Source organism: Mustela nigripes, chromosome 8 (assembly GCF_022355385.1).
Source record: "Mustela nigripes isolate SB6536 chromosome 8, MUSNIG.SB6536, whole genome shotgun sequence".
NCBI lineage: Eukaryota > Metazoa > Chordata > Mammalia > Carnivora > Mustelidae > Mustela > Mustela nigripes.
Window position 1 is genome coordinate 56,666,958 of NC_081564.1, and position 19,649 is coordinate 56,686,606.

The following is a 19,649-nucleotide window of genomic DNA, read 5'->3' on the forward strand; positions in this document are numbered from 1 at the left end:
AGTTCGAGGCACGGATGCCTTTCCCTGCGGTCCTGGGCTGGTGTTCCGCCTCTGCAGGCCTCACCTAGTTTCCTCATCGATCAGTTAGACGTACTAAGACCTGCCCTCCCTTCCTCCTCTAGGTTCTGTGAGGATCCGTGGCAGCAGGAAGTGGAAGGTTTTCTGTCAGGGCTGGCATGCTTCCCACTCAGGTGTTATGACTGAGGACACGAAGGCTCACGTGGGGAATGGCCCAGCCAAGAGCTTGGGATGATGGCTCGTGTCTCTCAGCCCGGGGTTCTGCTGGGTCTCTAGGCCCAGCTGCAGGGAGAGGCTGACGCCTGCCCGAGGAGAGCGCCTTACATGGAAGCATGCAGTCTTTATTGCTTATTATATATTATTTATTTAGTCTTAATTTATAATTGCATGATTGCCAGAGGATCTTAGTGCCATCGGGACAGAAATGTGCTGCCCAGTCCTCAATAAAGAATGCTTTTCCTGCCATAAATAAACAGAATATCCAATCAAGTACCCATCAAACCGCCTGGCCCTGGCACAAACAGAACGCCACTAATGAGACACAACATGCATTAGCTTAATGCTCTACCAGGGAAAACGAGCTGCCAGGCTGGGCCACAGTCAGGGACCGGAATGGGAGGGCCTCCGCGTGGGCCCCCGGGGGGGGGCGGCGCTCCGACTGCAGACACCCCCGAGGAACCGGTGCCCATCTCAGTGGGGTCACTGCTGCTGATCTGCTTCGCTTCAAGACAGCAGGGATTGGCTGCGAACCCCCGTGTTCCCAGTCCTGGGCTGGCCGCCGGGATCACCTGCCGGGGAGCCTCGTGTCTGTTTTGAGAGATACGACCCATGAGTACAATGGGGGTTGGATCACTCAGGGAAATGATGTCGCCCTTTCAGCAAGGGCCATGGGAGGTTGTTGGAGTGGGTGGGGTAGGCAGAGAAGGCTGCTTGGAGAGGAAAGGAGTGAGCTCCTCCTTTGAGGACATGCAACAAATGGGGGAGAGCATTCAGATGGGAGCCGCAAAATGGGCATGGGCATAGAAGGAAGGACAAGCGCAGTATGTTGGCAGCAGAGATGGGTACCCAGAGGCTGGGGAAGACTCAGATGCTGGGAAGGGCTGGAGAATGCCGAACATCCAGGGCTGGGGTAGGAATCCGGACTTTGTTTGGTAGTGCCAGAGCACCACGAAGGTCCCAGCATTCTGGAAAGATCAGTGTGCCAGAGTGGAAACCACTGTAGACCAAGTTACGCCAGGCTCCCTCCCCAGTCATCTCTCTGCCGTCCCCCCTTCCCAGTCTGGCTGGGAGTCGGCTCTAGGAGGGGCCATCACAGTGCGCTCTTGCTCTCTGTCTGCTCTATCACTGTCAGCTGCTTAGAGCCAAGCCTGAGACGGCCGCCCTCCCCAGGAGAGCTGAGCTCCCCCAAGATAAGATGAATGTCTGCAGGCTGCAGAGCTGAGATGTTCTGGAGGAAGTGGAAGAGGAGGAAGAAGGAATAAACACCCATCACATTAATAAGAGTTTGGAAGAAGCGAGGGGCTGAAGCCAGGAGTCTCCAGATGGTGTTTAGTGAAATGACAGTTTGATGCTTAAGAGGAAAAATGGAACCATGATATGCTGGGAGCATCGATCTTCATGGGGGGGGGGATCGGGGAAAGGGGTGTGGGCACATGGAACCCGGTGTGAGGCCTGACCAGAGCCCACTCCAGGTCCCAGCAATGAGGGTGAAATCTTCCCAGACGTCCACAGAGGGGTTCCACCAAGTGGCTCTGGTCCTAAGGATTCAAGGACAGGGCCACTCACTTCCCAGTGTTATCACACGCCCTTGAGAACTTAGCAGGCTAATCCTGGTGCCAGTACTGGGCCCCCAGGGATGGGTAGGACCCAGCTCCTGCCCTCTAAGAACACACCATCCTGGGGAAGGACTGGCCAAGAGATCGTGTTTAAACTTTGATAACGGAGGTAGGCGCAGGAACTTCTGAGAATACAAGAGGGAGCCTCTTACCAGCCTCATCCAGACTGGGGAAGGCTTCCTGGGTAAGGTGAGGTCTAGGTGGAATTTGGAACACTGACCAAGGTCTTGTTCAGCAAAGAGCCTGGGGTCCAGGAGAAGGCCAGGCAATGTGAAGTTGCAAGGGGAGAGGGGAGGTCTTGGGAGCAGGGTGGCGGGGGGGGGGGGGGGGGGGGTGGTCCTGGATCCTGTGTCAGACTGAGTGGCAGAAAGGAGCTGGGCTGGGCTGAGTCTGGGAAGGGTGGAGGAGGGCTTGGATGTCACCTGGCAGTGGTGGAGAGTGAGAGGACTGCTCACCAGGAGTGTGGATGCAAGAGCCATCCCCTCCCCTCATGCCCGTTTGTTTGCACAGCCGGTGTCACCGACGGTGGTCGGAAAGCTTCTCCTGGGCTCGCCTGCGGCTGTGCCTAAAATTCTGCCCTCGGAGTCCTCTTCATTTGGGTTAACTAGAGCACGATTTTAGCATCCACCTCTGATAGCCCAGGCACGTTCTCTGCTCTCCCTGGAGGGCGGCAGGAGCAGCAAGGCCCCGCTGGTGGTGCGATGCCATCTCCGGGTCCGGAGAAGTTCCACTGGGTGAACTTTGGGCAGAGCCAGGCACACAGCAGCTCTGCTGGTCGGCACTGGGGAGCCACGTCTCTGGGACTCTCGGTCTGGCAGAGTCCTGGCTGCTGTGGGAGCTGGGGGGACAGAAAGGCTGATGCTGGGTGGGGGCCCTGGTGGGCAGACAAGGGAGGGGAGCAGAGAGATGGGACAGGGGGAGGGTGAGGCAAAGAGAGTCAGGGAGGAGTTCCAGGCTCTGAATCCATTCTGGTTCAATTTCCCCCAAGTCACACAGCTGCCAGGGTTCAGACAGATGCTGTGATTAGCATTTTAATGCATTTCAGAGGACCTTGTCCAAACTGCTCTGAAAATCAGAAATCAAGAGTTTATCTTCAGCTGTCCCTGTAGAGCTACATTCTCTTTTAGTGCCAGAAGAGCCCGAGGAAAAGCGTGTGTGCACATGTACGTCCGTGTGCCTACGCGTGGGCATGTGCCAGAATGCCCGTGCGTGCACGAACCCAGCGTGTGTGCGTGTATCCGCATCCGTGTGCACACGTACATTTCGCACATGTGTGCTTCATCTACACTGCCTTTGCAAGTGCAACTTCATTCGGGATCACTCACGAGGAAGAGGGGGAGCTGGATGCTGGCTGAAAACAGGTCAGGACTGAGTGACTCGGGCTGTCAGGGCGTCTGGGCCTCAGGTAATGGGAAATGCATTTCAAATGCGGCTGGGGCTGCTTGGCCAGGTCCCAAAGCCATGTTTTCAAACAACACAGGCTAGCAGCATTTTGATGCAATGTGGAACTCCTGCCGTTGGAATTCCTCTCCCCTTGGATAGTACTAGTATCCCTGGCCCAGGCTTGAGAGGTTTCTGGAGCCTCAGATGGGGGATGGAGCAGCTCCTACTGGGTCAGCAGAAGGTGGGATTGGGACTGGGAAGCCTGAAGCTCCTCATGACACATCCTGTATGTCGTGGGGCCCCCTCACCCCTTCTTCCTGCTTCCCAAGGTTCTCCTCCTGCCATCCCCAATCTGGCTTCACGTCCCATCTGTCAGGGCTGTCCTGCATCTGGCTAGATGTCACCAGCCTTTCAACTAGCTTCAGGGTGAAGGCACGCTTTCTCCTTCCTTCCCTTGTCATCCTTCCTGGATACAACCCCCTTGATGTGTATCTCTCAGCCCCAAACACAGATTTCTAGGACCATCTTCCCAGCCCAGGGGAAGGCACCTGTTCTCCTCCCAAGACTGCGTCAGCTATTAGGGACCTAGGTGACATCCCTGGTTCCTCTGGAGTCAGCTGAAATTCCAGATCTTTAATTCCGGCCAGATCAGCTCCCCCGCTGTGTCACAGGGCAGGGGTATCCACTTTTAGTCTCCAAGAGTCCCTCAGAGTTGCTCTGAACTCAACCTGGATGGCACAGACAGTAATGGTAGTGGGGGGATACGTGCATTGGGAAGGGGGCAGGGAAGCAGCAGACAGTTCCTTGTGAATTTGTTTAATGTAAATACATCCTCTATTTATCTTTAGCTGTTAATAAATTCATGCATTATTAGAAAATCCCTCATACCAGCAGACCTGCTGCGTTAGATCAGCTCGTTTTAAGAGATTTCCTGTTGGCAGGATTCAAAGCCCACACCTGCAGCCGGCCCAGGCACAAGGATTTAACTGAACGCCACAGATAATTAGATCAGTTAACCTCACAAATTAAAACAAGCACATCGTATTAGCTCAGTTTATCCTAAAAGAAAATATTAAGTTCCCCCAGATAAATCGTTTAATAAGAATAGAGGAAGATGGCACATACCGTCTCCCTAGAACCCACGGGCATGAGCCCAGGAAGGCACCAGCGGCCGCCAGAGGATCGGTTTGCCTCCATCGCCTGATGCGTGCCAGGCTGGGCTCTTGCCCCACGGTCTCAAGGGCTTCGAGCAACCTCAGGCAGGGTGTGAACGCGAAGCACACTAAATAATGCCAAACTCCGTGGGGTCTGAGAGGCGTGAGGGGCATCCGTAGGACCTACCCTATCCTGTCTCCTCGTAATGCAGCACCATCTCCAGTGAGACCATGGGGGTGCTGTTAGAGAGTGGGGGTCCACTCCATCCGGGGAGGCTTTCAGGAGAGGCTGAGACCCCCATGCCAGGTTCCTTCCATCTTTGAGACGTGCACTACTTAAGGAGATGGTTGCCTTCTGAAAATTCTGAACTCTCCAAGTCGGATGAGAAAGAGGTCAATTCTTGCAAAATCGGTGGGGCCAAAAATGTTGATCAGCAAATAAATAGTGCAGAATTGTTGTCTGCAGGGATATGTCATCTACCTCAGAGAGCGACAGTGTTTGCAAGTGGCTTACTGGTGCTTGCTGTCACACCATCACGGTGCTAATCACACATGCTTTGTATCTGTTCATTAAAGCAGGCTTGGCAGGACATTCACTTGGAAGCACTGTTGGACTGTCTACTGAAAAGTAATCAAACCGCACTGAGCACACCCCATAATATGATGCTAATGGAAACGGGTGTCCTCCCCAGCTCTTCTGAAGGTGGGCGTACTTACCAGATTTCTCCGCCACGGGGCTCTGGGAGATGAAGGCTGGGATCTCAGGGAGAAAGGGCACAGATGTGGCATCTCGGCAGTGTGCCCCGTGTCCATGGATCCTCACAGGCTATGTGCTGTCTCTGGGCTTCTGAGTCCCCCTTGCAGAATGGGGGCACGGAGCAGGGGACGCTAAGGCACCACTTTAATTTCTGAGTTTCTCGGGCCCTCAGGAGGAAAACAGGGTGGAATGGACAGAACTCTACTAGCCTGAGAGCAGGGATGGGTTTCCTGATAGTGTTGGACACAGAACAGGGGTGCCCAGGGCTCCACAGCTGGGAGGAACACTGAAATCACCCAGGGAGCATTTGCAACATATGGATTCCCAGGCTGCTCCCTGACTTCACGCCCGCGCATGTGCGTGCCTGCGTGTGTGCATGTGTGTGTCTGCACGTGTGTGTGCCCATGCACATGTGTTGATGTGAGATGTTGAACCTCTTCCTCAGCACCTGTTACAAACCTGACTATCTCAGAACCCTCGAGGTGCAGTTAGGTGGTTTAGGAACCTCTCCAGAACTCTCCTCCAGGTGAGACCTGTCCCCTAAGCCGTGGTGGGGGTGTGGGCAAAGTGCCAAGATCCCTTCACCAGCTTCCATGTCCTAGAGGGAGCCACGTTTCCCCGATGGCCCCCTCCAGCAGGCTTTTCAACACCGAGTGAGTGGCCTCCTGCCAGCTCGTGCCCCAAGTGTGCTGGCCTGGCCCACTGAGGCTGCTCGGCAAAGAGAGACTCTGGAAGGCTCTCTACTCTCTCAGACTCTATTCCTGATGCCACTCTCCCACTTCTGGCCTCTCGCTGGACAGGCCTTTTCCCTCCAGACCATGCTGCCTGTCATGGGGAAGCCGTCATTCTCCTACTCAGGAAGCTTTAATGGCTCCCAGGCACTGAAAGAAAAGAGAGCAAGTTGCTCCGTGGGACATTCCAGGCCTTCCCGACTCGGGTCCCGAGCCTCCTCTGCCTTTCCCCGTCCCTTCTCTCAGGGCTTCCTGAGCTCCCGCAGGACAGGGGTGGCACAGCCTCACTCCCTCCCTTCCTGTGTTGTGCGTGCTCTCGCCCCAACGGAATGCTGTCTCCAGCCCCTCTCCAGGGACCCCGATCCTGCCCGAGGTCCCAAGGCAGTGCCCTCAGCACCCAGGGTGGGCTCATGGAAGACCCTGGGTAAACAAGCCCCGGGGCCTTGCAGGGCTCCCAGACTACTCAGAGGGCGAAATCGCAGTCCAAACTCACAATCCATTGTCCTGTAATTGCTTGGCAGGTACATCTTTTCTCCTCTGCGGGAGGGAAAGCCCCAAGGGGCAGCAGGGTTCTCGGCCTCTCCTCGCTCCCACCTGCCAAGCTGCACCTAGCACAGGGCCGCGCTCCTGGTGGGTGCTCAGGAAACACTTACGAACTGAATTAAAAACCTTCTCTCAGGCCGTGAGCAGTCCCAGCTGTCGGATGCCAGCTGTCAGGGCTGCTGGGAGAGGCCAAATGCATATTCATTTCGGATCCCAGGGTCGCCCTGCCTGGAACGGCCTCCTGGACCATGCGAAACGATGTGGCTGCCGGGGCACGAATCTGCTTCTGCTCTTACTGGTTTGGGTGTTAAGTCTTCTGGGCTCCTGCTGCCCAGTTGCCAGGGGGCTGCCCTTGTTTGGGGTGAGGCTCTGTAATTGGGGAGTGGTGAGGCAAGTACGGAGCCCTCCAGTGTGGAGCGGAGCGTGGGAACCATGAGGACAGACTTCGCCCACACCTCTCCCGGGGGCACAGAGTAGTGATCCTGAGTCTCTTTCTTCCAGCACAGCCAGGCCTTGGCAGGGAGAGGAGCAGCAAGCCAGGGATCTTCCTGCCACTCTCACACTTGGCTCCCGTGTACTGGGGTTTGTCGGTCTCCCTGTGTGGCCAGCCCGGTGCTAAGCTATGCAGCCGGGGTTCTTGTGACTACGCCTCATGTGTCAGTGGTGCACCAGGTCATGGCAGACAGGGGTGGGGACAGATCAGAAGGAGCCAAGCAGGGACACTTGCCCCTCTGGAGGGGAACGTGGCCACAAGGATAGCCATAGCCACGCAGAGACCGTCACACATCTCCTACGTGGACGCAGCGAGCTGGGGGCTTTGCAGGCTGGACCTCACACTGTGCAGAAACAGCCCCAGAAGAAAGGCACTACTGGCATCCCAGGGTTGAGATAAAGCACGGAGAAGTGAAATGAATTGCCCAAGGTCACACAGTTCAGAGTGGAGGAGCTGGGTTGGCTGAAATCGGGGCGCGAGCCTGCCCAGCGGCACGGTGGGCTCTAAATCCTGGGGGCCTTCAGAGAAGGGAGAGATTGGAAGGGCAGAGTCTTCGGAAGGACGTCCTCCTGGATTGAGGCTGGGGCACGCAAGTGGGACAGTGGGGCTTGGCCGGGGCTTCAGACAGGGACAGGAGCTGTGGGGCCTTGTATGATAGAGAAACAAGTAAAACAGGGAGACAATCATGGGATCTCGGCTCGCCGAGGAGTGATTTAATCCGACGTGGGAACTGCCTGCACTGCCCTCCTCCACCCCCAGGCCACTCAGATTCAGTTTGAACCCTTCTGTGGCCAGAGGCTCACTATCTGTTGGGACAGTTTCTGCCACTGGGGGTTGGGGAGGGCTTGGTGGGCCTTCCTCAAACTGCTGGCAGAGGCCACAGGGGAAGCACAGGCCAGCCCTGGGGCCATCGCTGACCTTTTCCTTCCCTGCTCAGTCTGCTGGAGCTGAAGCTAATCACCAGTGTTTAAGTTCTCTTTTTCTCAGGCAGGATTTACACTGAGCCCGCAGCCTCACTCCACACCCCTACAACAGGCCGGAGGGGTGCGCTTCAGTTCTTTTGAAAAACAAAGTGGTCACGGTTGTTGCTGGCCCTGAGAACTGGCTGGGCCACTTTCAGAAGGTATGCATGCAGCGTGACAGCAGACAAAGGGGTGCGGGGTGGGGGGGGGGGGACAGTCATGGCATGCCGTGATGGGGGACAGCTGTCTGTAGGCACAGTGGTCTTTGATTCTTTAATATTTAAGCCAAATCCAGAGGCACAGAGAGATACAAGTTCAAGGAAGACACAGATGGTAAAAATAAGGGGCTGAAATCCTCCTCCCTCGCTGCGAATCCCATGGAATCGGAAACCATGTCAGTGGTTGAATAAACGTGCTGAGTTAGCAGTGCCATGTTGAAGAAACATCTCTCGAACACACTGCGAAACTCCTCTTTCTGACTCAGCCTCCTCATACAAGCAAACCCTGCATGTGTGTGGGGTGCAGCTGCTACTCTGGCCCAGCTTGCTTTTCTGTACCCCACACCCATCTCTAGGAGGGTGGGGCAGCAGACTTGGCTGGCTCCTACCCCGTATCCATCCCCTCTTCTCCTTCGTGAACCAGAGTACAAGGTTTTATTCATAGCAGATCTGAAATCCCCTTTCCCTGCTGCCTTGCAGCTAAGGTGACCACAGGACACAGTTCTGGCCAGTGAGACATACACTTAAGTCTACTGGGAAGGGGCCTCGGGGAAACCTTTTGCATTTTGGATAAAAGGGATAGACGCAGCTGCATTTACTCTGCTTGATTGTGGATGTGATGCATGGAGCTGCGGCAGCCATTTTATAACCATGAGGGAAGAGCCGCTGACATTGTTATGCTGCCAAACCTCAGAATCTGTGATCCGCAAAAAACCCAAGCTCCATTTGTTGAAGCCACGGAAGTCAAATGTATTTCTAACTGACAGGATAGTGATTGCAACTGAGGTTCAAAGAGATTAAGTGGTTTCCTAAGGGCATACCATTAGGATCCAGGCAGAGCTGAAGCTGGAATCTGATACTGCTTTCCACACAAATTAATGCTTTCCAATCTAAAGGCAGATCTCTGCGGTGACATGTATAGGGCCTTGCCCTGCCTCATGTGGACCCCGGGGGCTCTAGCACTGAGGCCAGAATCTCCTGTGGGAACAGCTTGGTCTTGACCTTAGGTGACAGGGACTGAGGAAGAAACACTATTCCTGCCCATTGTGAAGCTCTGGTTTTCTGCACAGCTGGTACCACGGGATTCAGTAGAGGGTGCACGGGCCTTGGAGCCAGACCTCTCCCTGGCCACATGACCCCAAGAAAGCCCATTCACCTCAGAGTCCTCTTCCATAAGACAGTGCTAGCAATCCTTACTTGAGAGCCCCAGTGCGATGCTACCTGGGCCCATAAGCGGGATCATCCTTGTGATGTGTCTGGCACATGGTGAGCACCCAGTGAATGGCTGTTGTCATCATGGCTCGAGAGACAGGCCTCTGTCATCCTCCCTCCTATTCGAGAGTATGGAGTCAGGAGCCAGAGCAGATCTGCAGCAAATTCAGGCAGTGCCCTGCCCGTAGCTCCTTGCTCTCCTCACCGTCATGACCGTGGCCTCCCTTCCAGCTGCCAGCATCTGCACCTCCTGTCTGAGGGATTTCTTGGATCAAGGCGCCCACTCTGTCCACCCATGTGGCCAGCCACGGAGAGCTGGGGCTTTCCTGGTCCCCGCACATTCTCAACCAAAGACTGGTGGGAATTGGGTGGGTGACTCTGGGAAGTGTGACCCACATTGGGGCTAGAGGTCCCAGTGGGACTAAGTACCACTCACGGTGGAAGCTAGTCTGTCTGATGGACACACACTTGATCGATCTCTTTCCCTCCTGTCATACTTTCTCACTTTCTATTCATGTTTCCTGGGGTCACTATCCAAAAAAACCACTTGTACGCAAACGCTTGTCTAAGAGTCTGCTGCTGGGAGCATTCAAAAGAACATATTATCTTTCAGAGCCTGAAGTTAGGCCAGTGGCCATCAAATTTTTGTGCACACGAATCTTCTAGAGCTCTTGTTAAAATGCAGTGGGGTACAGTCTCAGTGATAGGACTCAGTCCAGGGTGGGGCCCAAGACTGCATTTCTTTTTTTTTTTTTTCCTTTTTTTTTTCTTTTTTTGACAGACAGAGATCACAAGTAGGCAGAGAGACAGGCAGAGAGAGAGAGGAGGAAGCAGGCACCCTGCCGAGCAGAGAGCCCGACTCAGGGCTCGATCCCAGGAACCCGGGATCATGACCAGAGCGGAAGGCAGAGACCTCAACCCACTGAGCCACCCAGGTGCCCCCAAGACTGCATTTCTAAAAAGCACACTGACATTGCTGACACGCAGGTCCCACAAACACACTTTGGCCAGGGCATGGACTCCAGTGCTGCTGACCCTGGTCAGACAGAAGGGAGACCTGTGTGGCTTAGAGCAACCTGGGAGAGCTTGCTAGAGGAAGTGGGGGAGTGGTGCTTGATGCTAAGTCTTGGAGCCCTGGGAGGACTGTGGGGGTGAGCAGCAGGAGTCGGGCTTTTCCAGGGAGGAGGGAAACAGGATTGCTGGGCCTGAAGCCATGCCCAGAGTGAGCAGAATGTCAGTGTGACTCATCTGCCTGTGACTGGGGCCTGCAGGATGTCGGGGCGGGAGGTTCTGCAGAGCAGCGGTGCAAGGAAGGCCTTCTCATCCCTAACGTGAGAAAATCCAGACTCCTGGCTCCCCAAAGTCTTCTTTCCTTACTACCTTTCTCATTCCCCTCCCTTGTACACACTTGAATTCTATCTCCTCTCCATGAAGCACTTTCTGGTCATTCCAGGTCATAGTCATCTTGCTCTTTTTTTTTTTTTTAAGATTTTATTTATTTATTTATTTGAGAGAGAGAGAGAAAGAAAGAGAGCGCGAGCAGGAGGAGGGGAAGAGGGAGAGAGAGAGAAGCACGCTCCTCACTGAGCAGGGAGCCCCATGCGGGCCTCCATCCCAGGACCCTGAGCTCATGGTCTTAGCTAAAGGCAAACACTTAACAGACTGAGCCACCCAGGTGTCCCATCTTGCTCTTCTGAAATGTAACAGGACATATGGTCTAAACTACACATTTGATCATTTTATATTTTAATTGTCCTGTGACTATTTCACATATGAATTAGGAGTCACCAGATTTTACTGTAACAATGAACCCTGTGGTCATTCACACTGACATTGCTGTTTCAGCATTCATCATAATACTTGGATTATTTATAGCAATCCACAGCATATAAAGGTCTTACACATACGATTTTCATTATAGAATTAAGAGACAGGTCCAGAAAGGTCAGGTGGTTTGTCCTAAGTCATCCAGCCAGTGGGGTCGAGGGTGACAAGTGCGATAAGTGGGTGGCGCGGAGCATTTGGCATCATGTGGCCTCTTCGCTGAACACAAGAGTTGGGCGCACCAGGCTCCCTTGCTTTGTGCCGCCTCAGCCACAGGGGAGGAAGCCACTTGCCTGGTGCCCCCTGGTGGTCTAGTTGAGAACACTGCCAATGCCTTTGATCAAAACATATTTGAACCATAATAAATGGGGATGCTGACAGACCACATCCCCTGAATTTCAGCCCTTTTCTCTTTACAACAAGAATTTTCACGAATAATTGAAGAATGAGGAGCCGCAGTGCTTTCTGCCAGCAACACCTCGGGTTGCCCATCTTTGTGGGGACATGGCAAATGGTAATGGTAATGACTCCAAACTGGAGTCAAGAGTCACTTGCCAAAAACATGGGGACATGTTCCCACCTAGGCCAGTGTGGGCAGTGCAGGGGAGGCAAAGGCCTGGGTGGGAGGACTCTGAGATGTCTCTGTGCGCAGGGGAGTGAAGAGTCTGCATAGAAGCGAGGGAGGTGGACTGGGGCCAAGGCCTGGGGTGGGGGAGGAGAGGCAGGAACAGAGGGTGCCTATCTCGTGCTTGCTGTCTGGATTTCAGGCATTTCTGACTTCCCTCTGGGAACTCTGGTGTTCCCTTCTGCTTGATGTACTCTCAGCCCCAGCCCTCCTATCCGTGGTGCGGTCTGAGAGGCTGCCAGATCTGCTTCCTGGCACGATGGGGATCCTGCAGAGGGAGGAGCTGGAGAAACCCCACACGTGGGTGGGCTGCGGATGCCTGGTTTCTGGTCCCCGCTCTGCTTCAAGGAAACCTGCAACTCCTTCCTCTCAGATCATGGGTTCCCACTTTTGGAGATATTTCCTTCCTGCCATGGAAGAGCCATTCGTTTGTCCATTTCTCTGGGTTTTAGGTTGAATTATGTTCCCCCCAAAAGATGTCGAAGTCCTAACTGCCACCCAGTACTCATGAATGTGACCTTATTTGAAATAGGGTCTTTGCAGAAGTAATCGAGTTTAAGATGAGGACATGTGACTGGTGTGCCCTTATCAGAGGGGAAGCTTGGACACAGACACACATACAGGGAAGGTGATGGGACGCCACAGAAGAACATTATCTACAAGCCAGAACACCTAAGGCTCCCAGAAATGAGGAGAGAGGCCTGGAACAGACTCTCCCTCATAGCCCTCAGTAGGAATCAACCTTGCCAACAACTTGATCTTGGACTTCTAGCCCCAGAACTGTAAAACAACAAATTTCTGTTATGTAAGCTCCCCAGTGTGGTACTTGGTTTCAACAATCCCCAAGCTAAGACACTCAGGAGGAAGAAGGACAGCAGGACTGGGGAGCTGGAGGTGGGCAGGGATCTGGCTTGTGACCCCAGCGCGGAAAGGAAAGCAGAGACGCACAAAGGTGGCAGGGGCTAGGGGAGAAGATGCACGTGCCGACACGACCCAGGCTCACTGCACAGAGACAGGCGCCAACCCCGGGCCCAGAGGACAGACAAATGGAAATACACCATATCTCTAAAATGAAACTCTTTGATTGCGCCAATCACCAGAAGTTGTAAAACTACCCTGAAGAATTAACAGCCTCCGTACATGCTAACTACATCCATCATAAATTCGTCTTTAGTTTCTGTTATCATATCACTGTCTCTGGGGACCCCTGGCTTGTCATCATTTGCCCTTTATAATTTATTCATCTTGTTCTTGCCTGCATCCTTTCTACTTATCATTCATCTTTACAGTTGTACATAAAATTGGATGGATCCTTCCATAGCACGGTTGTCAGGAGGGAGATGGGGCTCATCAGGAAGCCCCAGGAAAGCTGGAGCAGGTCCCGCTAGAGTCTTGGAGGGTGTCAAGGTGGAGACAGGGTGCACAGAGGGAGAAAGAGGGAGAGCCAGAGGGAGGGAGGCGGAGAGGGGAGAGCCAGAAGAGGCAAGTGAGAATGATAAATGAAGACAGGGTAGAAAACAAAAGGGGGAAAAGAGGAAGAGAAAAATGACCAGGAGGGAGAGAAAGGTGGAAGAAACAGGCATAGAAAAAAGGGAGAAAGAGAAAGAATGGAAGACAAGACGGGACTCAGGCAAACAGAGGAGGCATCCAGAGCCTGCGGGAGCCAGGGGTGGGGTGGGGGGTGCAGCTAGAAATCCAATTAAGATTGTTTTGTTTTTTAATTTTCCATTTTAACATCTTTCCTGGTATATTCAAAGAAGGTAACACTGAATTTCCCTAGGAATGACTGGTCCTGAGTTGCGGGGACCTGCGTCTGGAGGTGTGATGGCAGTGATGTTACATGTCTAGTGGGCTGAACCCAAGGCTGGGGGTGGGAGACAGACAGAGAGCAGTGTGTTGGTTTGCTTTGTATTCTTGGGTTGCCAGAGTGAGAGCACAAAAGCCAATCTTTAACTAGTGAATTGGAACTTTAATGTTTACCAAGCAGATACAGCTCCCACTCTCCCCACGCCCTCCTCCCCTTGCCAGCTCACTCTCTTCTTCTCTTCCCTGTCCGCTCCTTCCTCTTGCTGTTTCCACAAGCCTCCTGCTAATCGAACCTAGCTTTTCCCCCTTAGCAGCCCTGGCGAAGGGCCCTTTCTGCTGTCAGAGGAGCAAAGTGCTGGCCGCTACTGGCCATGTTGCCTGGTTTTCCTTATCCAGTCTCTCCCCAGAGGCCCTATGTTTCTAACTTTGGAAACAGATGGGGTCTTCCTGGAAGACAATTGCCTGCAAAGTCCCAAAGGCACAGGGGCTGAGACTAAGGAGCAGGGGCCTATTTTAAGGAACAGAATTCTTCCAAGAGGTCTCCTATGCATGCTCAGGCCCCAGGGAACTCTCTGAGTGGACCCCTCTGGCCCAGCTCACAGCTCCTGACTTGTCATTCATGCCTTGTGTTCAAGGCTGATTCTCAGACCAGTGCGCTCATCTCAAACACCTGTCCTTTTCCTGACTCCCTATTCCCAGCCTACTCATATCCTGGACAAAACCTTGAGCTAGCTATTCCTATACCCCACAGTCATCTGGATCCCCCCAAAAGCAACTGGTAGTGCTAAAAAAGATAGGTGGGTGTCCTGGTGCTGGTCCTGGCTTGGCCATTTCTTAATTATGTGACTTTGGACAAATTGCTTAATCTAAGCCTGGGTTTCTACACGTGTGTAGGGTAATCCTGATAATTTCCTCTTAGGGTAGTTGTGAAGATAAAATGAGGTAAAGGAGGTAACATGCTTGCTTCCTGTCCATCAGATAGTAATGCTTAAATTAAAAAATTTTAGTTATTATTATCGAGCAACTGTCCACATTACCCATTTTATAATAGCCTGCTGCCTTGTAGTGTTGATATTTTTGTGCATGTGTGTGGCTTCTGTCTCTAACTTGATGGAAACCTCCGAGAGGGATAGGGATGAGTTTTTCTAAACATGTATTTGCCAGGATGCCTAGCACAGTGCCGAGGACACACTCAGGAAATGCATGTTGATGGATTGAGAAACTGTCCCATGTTGGCTGTACCCTACAAGTAGGGTAACAAATGTTGGATATGAAAGAGGGTGGGCTGAAGAGGGGTAGGGGGCCGGGAAAGAGCAATCAAGAGTGTGAGGAAGACATAGAGATGGAGAGTTTAGAAGAGTGGAATCACTCTGCCTAGATCCTGGCAGAAGATACTTCTTCAAAAGGACCCTGATGAGCTTTTGTGGTTTAATAATCTCATTTTAACCAAGTCATGCTGAACTCAAAAATAATAATCCATTTGTGACACTGGTCCAGGAATGTTTCCATCAGCCATCCCAGGAACTTTGGTTAGGGTGGTTCCCAGGGACAATGACCTCTGACTTGCAAGAATAGCCATTATGGAATGGTTTCTGAGCTTCCACTCACCCCAAGAGAAATGTCAGTTTCCTTCTCAGTCCCTAAATGAAGGCCCATATTGAGGGGGCATCTCTATTTTTACCTCTGTTGTTTTGTTGTTGTTTTCGGTGATAGTGATGTATGTGTGTGTGTGTGTGTGTACAATGGTACTGTTCTTGCTGCCGACAGGCAAGCCCTGGAACTTGCTGGGAAACAGGATGGGTTGCCTGCACTATTTTCTCCCCTCTTTTTCTTTTCAGTGAAAAAGTGGAGGGTTGGTTTTAATGGACTGATTTTAATGGATTTTGAAGTCTGGAAAAGTGCCTAAATTGCTGAGGTTACCAGTTTTCTAGGTGCTTTTTTCAATTGCTTTCTTCTTAGTCTGACACAGAGTGTGCTCACTGGGGCACCTAATGTGGTCAAGCCAAACAAGAAGAGGTCTCTCTCTGCGCCCCCGCAACCAAACAGGTGGCCAAGAGCACAGTCTCAGCTGATGGAAATACTCCTCATTTGGTTAGGGTGACAGCATTTTGCTTGGTTCTGTCCCTGCATTTGCTAGCATCATACTTTCTCTGATCTCAAAGGAGAGAACCACAATAATAACACCAGTTCTGCTTTCTGGAATCCACTTTAAAGCATAATTTTATTTGGTCATTTTGTTTTTCATTTGTTTCCATGCGAATGTGGGTGGAGACCATAGGCCCTGGGAAGTTTGAGCTTCAATCTTGTCTTTTTTCTATGTCCCTCCACCCTGTTCCCTGCCCACCCACCCCCCCAAGGCTGTGCCTTCCCTGAGAATTGTGATGAGGTCTTTGAGGCCACGAGTCTCCCTGTGAGGCCTTTGAAGAAAGAACAAGCATTCCAGGCACTGCACGGGGACTCCAGGCTATGTTTTAGCCCCACCATTGGCTTCTCCTCACCCCTCCCATCTCCCAACATACATTCACGTTTCTTTTTGTCCTTTCTCCCAAACTTGCCCAACTTGTCTTTGTGATTTCAGAAAAATGCCACTGGATCTCCCAGTATGAAGGATTAGCGCAGATTATGGGGAACAGTGTTAATTATCGGCGGAAGGGGGGCTGGCGCGTCGCTCCAATGTGCTCCTGATTTCCCCTGGGCCTTTCTGCCTGGTAATAAGCCTGCTTTAATCTGGCAGGCCCCTTGGTGAAATCAGCACCACGGACAGTGGTATTGATTGCTTCTGAGAAACCATCACAGCTGCTCAACCAAATTACCTTTGATATGTGACCTTTAATGTAATTACTGCAACATCAAAGTATTTCTATAAATTATTAAAGAACTAATACACTCCATCATTTAGCTCTTCTATTATATGTAAAATAAACAACCACAAGTTAATGTTAGATCCTGAACAATCCACACTTGCTACTGAAATTCTCCCAGTCCCCTTTCTCTCCCCCTTCAAAATCCTGAGTGTCTCCCTCCCACCTTCTCTTTCTCTTTCTCCATCTAATTCCCAGCTTTTAGCCATCACAAAACTCCCCAGCAATCTCTCTCAGGCTGATGAAGGGCTCCCAAAACAATACGGTATTTTCTTCCATTTGGGTGGTTCTAAAATATCTATCACAATCTCCCCCAAAACAAAGTACTATAAACACTTTATTAATCAGCACAAACCTTTCTCAGAAGGCTTTGATTATCTTACAATATGGCTTTATGCTTCACACATAACATGGGGCGATGTGGAGCATATTTCTGCCATCTTACAGAGGGCACCCAGAAAGTAATTACTATAATATATGTGCGTGTAGCCGCGCCACTAAAAAACCAACTGGGGAATGGCCACCGTGCCAGAGCTGGGCTCCACACAAAAACCTGTGCGGTGCACGATTTCCATACATTTGCATCCGCGGGTATGTTATTAAGATGACTCAGCCCCGTGCTTTGCAATCACAAGTACCAAAATACAATACAAAGGCTGTCTTAATGGAAGGAAGGCCCTCCCCTCCCCTCAATGGGTAAAGAAGGATCTGTGATGCAAAGGAAAGCTGCCCCGACCCAGGGTTGCATTTTCTGTCTACCTGGTTAACCTTTCCCGCTGTGGGGCAGAAATGGAAACGTGTGTTTACATACGGGTTTGCTCGGTAAGAATGTAAACATGCATGTGTAAACACCGGTAAGCACACACACGGAATACACGTGCTCCCCTGCAGTGTCCATTGTATAAGCTTAACCACGGTATATTTGCAAATTCTTTAAATAATGCCCACCAACACTCACATCTTTCCATTTATCTTTAGATACTCGGTGAGCCGTATATCTACCCCCCCCCCCATCTCTCTGAACCCACAGGAGAGACCGCGCAGACCCTTGACCCGAGGAACACTTCTTATTTTATGGTGATGAACTAGCCGCGATAATAGCCATGGCTGATATCACACCCAGTTAGGGGGGCCATAAATAATTCTCTTCTCCTCCGCACAGAAGCTATAAACCAGGGCTGAGGCGCGATAGTTTATCAAAGACGAGGGCTGGCTCCTTAAATAAACCGCGGTGATCTCACTTGCGGCGCCGAGCCTGGGCGAGGAGGCGCCCCCTCCCGCCCCGGCCCCCACCCCCGCCCCAGGAACAGTCCGTGTCCGACGTCGATCCGCTGGCGCTCGGGCGGCCCCGCCACTGGGGGCCCCGTGGGGCCGGCGGAGCCTGCTCGGGGCTCCGGGGACCCAGGGCACTCTGCGTCCCCGCCCCGGCTGCCCGCGCGGGAAGTGCGCGGAGCAGGGACCAGATCCGAGGCGTCGGGAGGGCCAGGGGAGGAGCCGCGCCCCAGCTCCGCGGCCACGGCCGCGTTCGCCCCCCGCCCAGGATTCCGTCGGGCCTGGACGGCGGGCTGAGGAAGCCGCGGGGCAAGCTCGGAGACCGGCGCCCACGCTCCCTCGTCCCGGCCCTGCGCCTCCAGGCTTCTGGGGGCGCCGGGGGCGGCGCGCCAGCTCCGGAGCGGAGGCAGGCGCGCGCCCGGGGCCCGCGATCCCCCCAGCCGGCCGCGACGCAGCCCGGCCTCCTGAAGTCGCCCCCTGTCGGCGCATCGGTCGCTCGCGCCTCGGCGGGCGCCACTTACCCCGGGCAGAGTCTTCTGCTCGTGCAGCGCGCTCTGGGCCTTCAGCGCTGACTCACGCTCGCAGTAGGTGAGGAAAGCGCAGCCTAGGGAGGGAAGCAAGCGCCGAGAAGGGTCAGTGGGGCGCCCCCGGGCCGCCGACGCGCCCTCTCGCCCGCCCTCCAGTCTCGGCCCCTCCCCGCTCTGGGTCCCTCTCCCCACCTCTCTCTCTCCTGTGCACTCCACTAGAGCTTTCTTGCCTCTCCGTTTTCCTGTCTGTCTGCTTTTTGTCCCTCGCGTTGCTTTTCTGTTTTGCTCACTCGCCGAAGTCTCCCCACCCTGCATCTCCCCCCCCCCAACGCCCCCGCCCCCTCTCCCCGCGGGTCCCTTCCTGTCCCTGTGCCCTGTGCCTCGGCCTCTCCCTCCCTTCTTCTCTCCCTTCTTCACCCCCCTCCCCCGCTGTTTTGTCTTAGCTCCACACCCAGTACCTCCTGGAAGGGACAGCTCCCAGCCCTCACCCCCCCCCCCCCTTCCAGTCACATTGCGCCATGAACTCGTTCTGGCCCCTTCCGGAGTGCTGCTGGCTGCTCCATCAGGGATGATGGAAGGACCCTCGAGACCTGCCCCTACCAAATAAAGTCTCCATCTGTAGGGAGGACCCTAGGCCTGTCTGTACTAATAAAGTGAGTGGGGCTGTCCATGTGTCCCCTGCCACCCCATGTGCAGTGACATCTCCACACCCCTCCAGTTAGAGGGCTTCTTGGGCATATCCAGCCCACCAACGTTCAACAGGAGCTGAGGCCCACTCTTGCTCTGCCTCTAATTCCCTGGACGACCCTGGCAAATTCCGTCCCCTGTGCGGCCTTAGTCTCCTCGGGTGTGCATTGAGAGGGCTGACCCACTGGGCTCTGCGGTCACTCCAGTATAGTTTTCCCCTTAAGTGACTGACCGTGCCTCACCAGGGAATCTGTATTTTACAGAACAATGTACCTAACTCACAGGGTGACTCTTTCTGCTGGCCCTTCAGGCATGGTGACCAAGCAAAGAGCATGGTTGCTAGTAGGAGAGTCTTTCTGGCAGTTCCCGCAAACAGCCGGGTGTCAGGGGCCTCTTCCTCTGCCTGTAGACATGGCCGAGTATGGCTTCTGAGGCCTGTAAGACCTAGGCCGTAGGGGAAGTCAAAAAGCCACCTTTGGCCAACAGAAGGTTTTAGTCTCCTGGGGACCGTCACCTCAAGCTTTCGGAAGCACCCTGCAGCCGGTCCACCTCCCTTGTTTCCCAGGCTTCTTCCCCTCCACTGTCCCTCTTCCTTTGTTCTCACGATCTTCTCACCTGCTCTGCCTTCTTGGCCCATGCTCCCATCTTCAATCCCACCCTTCTTTCAAGAATCCGATCAAGTTCCCCTGATTCTGAGCAGCCCTTCCTGACCGCTCTGGTCCATCCCAAGACAACCTCACG

The 19,649-nt window shown here is 53.4% G+C and overlaps 1 protein-coding gene across 50 annotated transcripts in view; it reads right to left on the reverse strand.

Moving 5' to 3' along the window:
• Positions 1 to 19,649, reverse strand: part of CELF4 (CUGBP Elav-like family member 4) — a 285,471-nt gene that overhangs the window by 190,600 nt on the left and 75,222 nt on the right. For all 50 annotated transcript variants that reach the window (XM_059409508.1, XM_059409510.1, XM_059409511.1 and 47 more), the window contains exon 2: positions 18,216 to 18,298. In XM_059409508.1, coding sequence (XP_059265491.1) covers positions 18,216 to 18,298 — 83 coding nt within the window. The remainder of the gene's footprint in view (positions 1 to 18,215; positions 18,299 to 19,649) is intronic.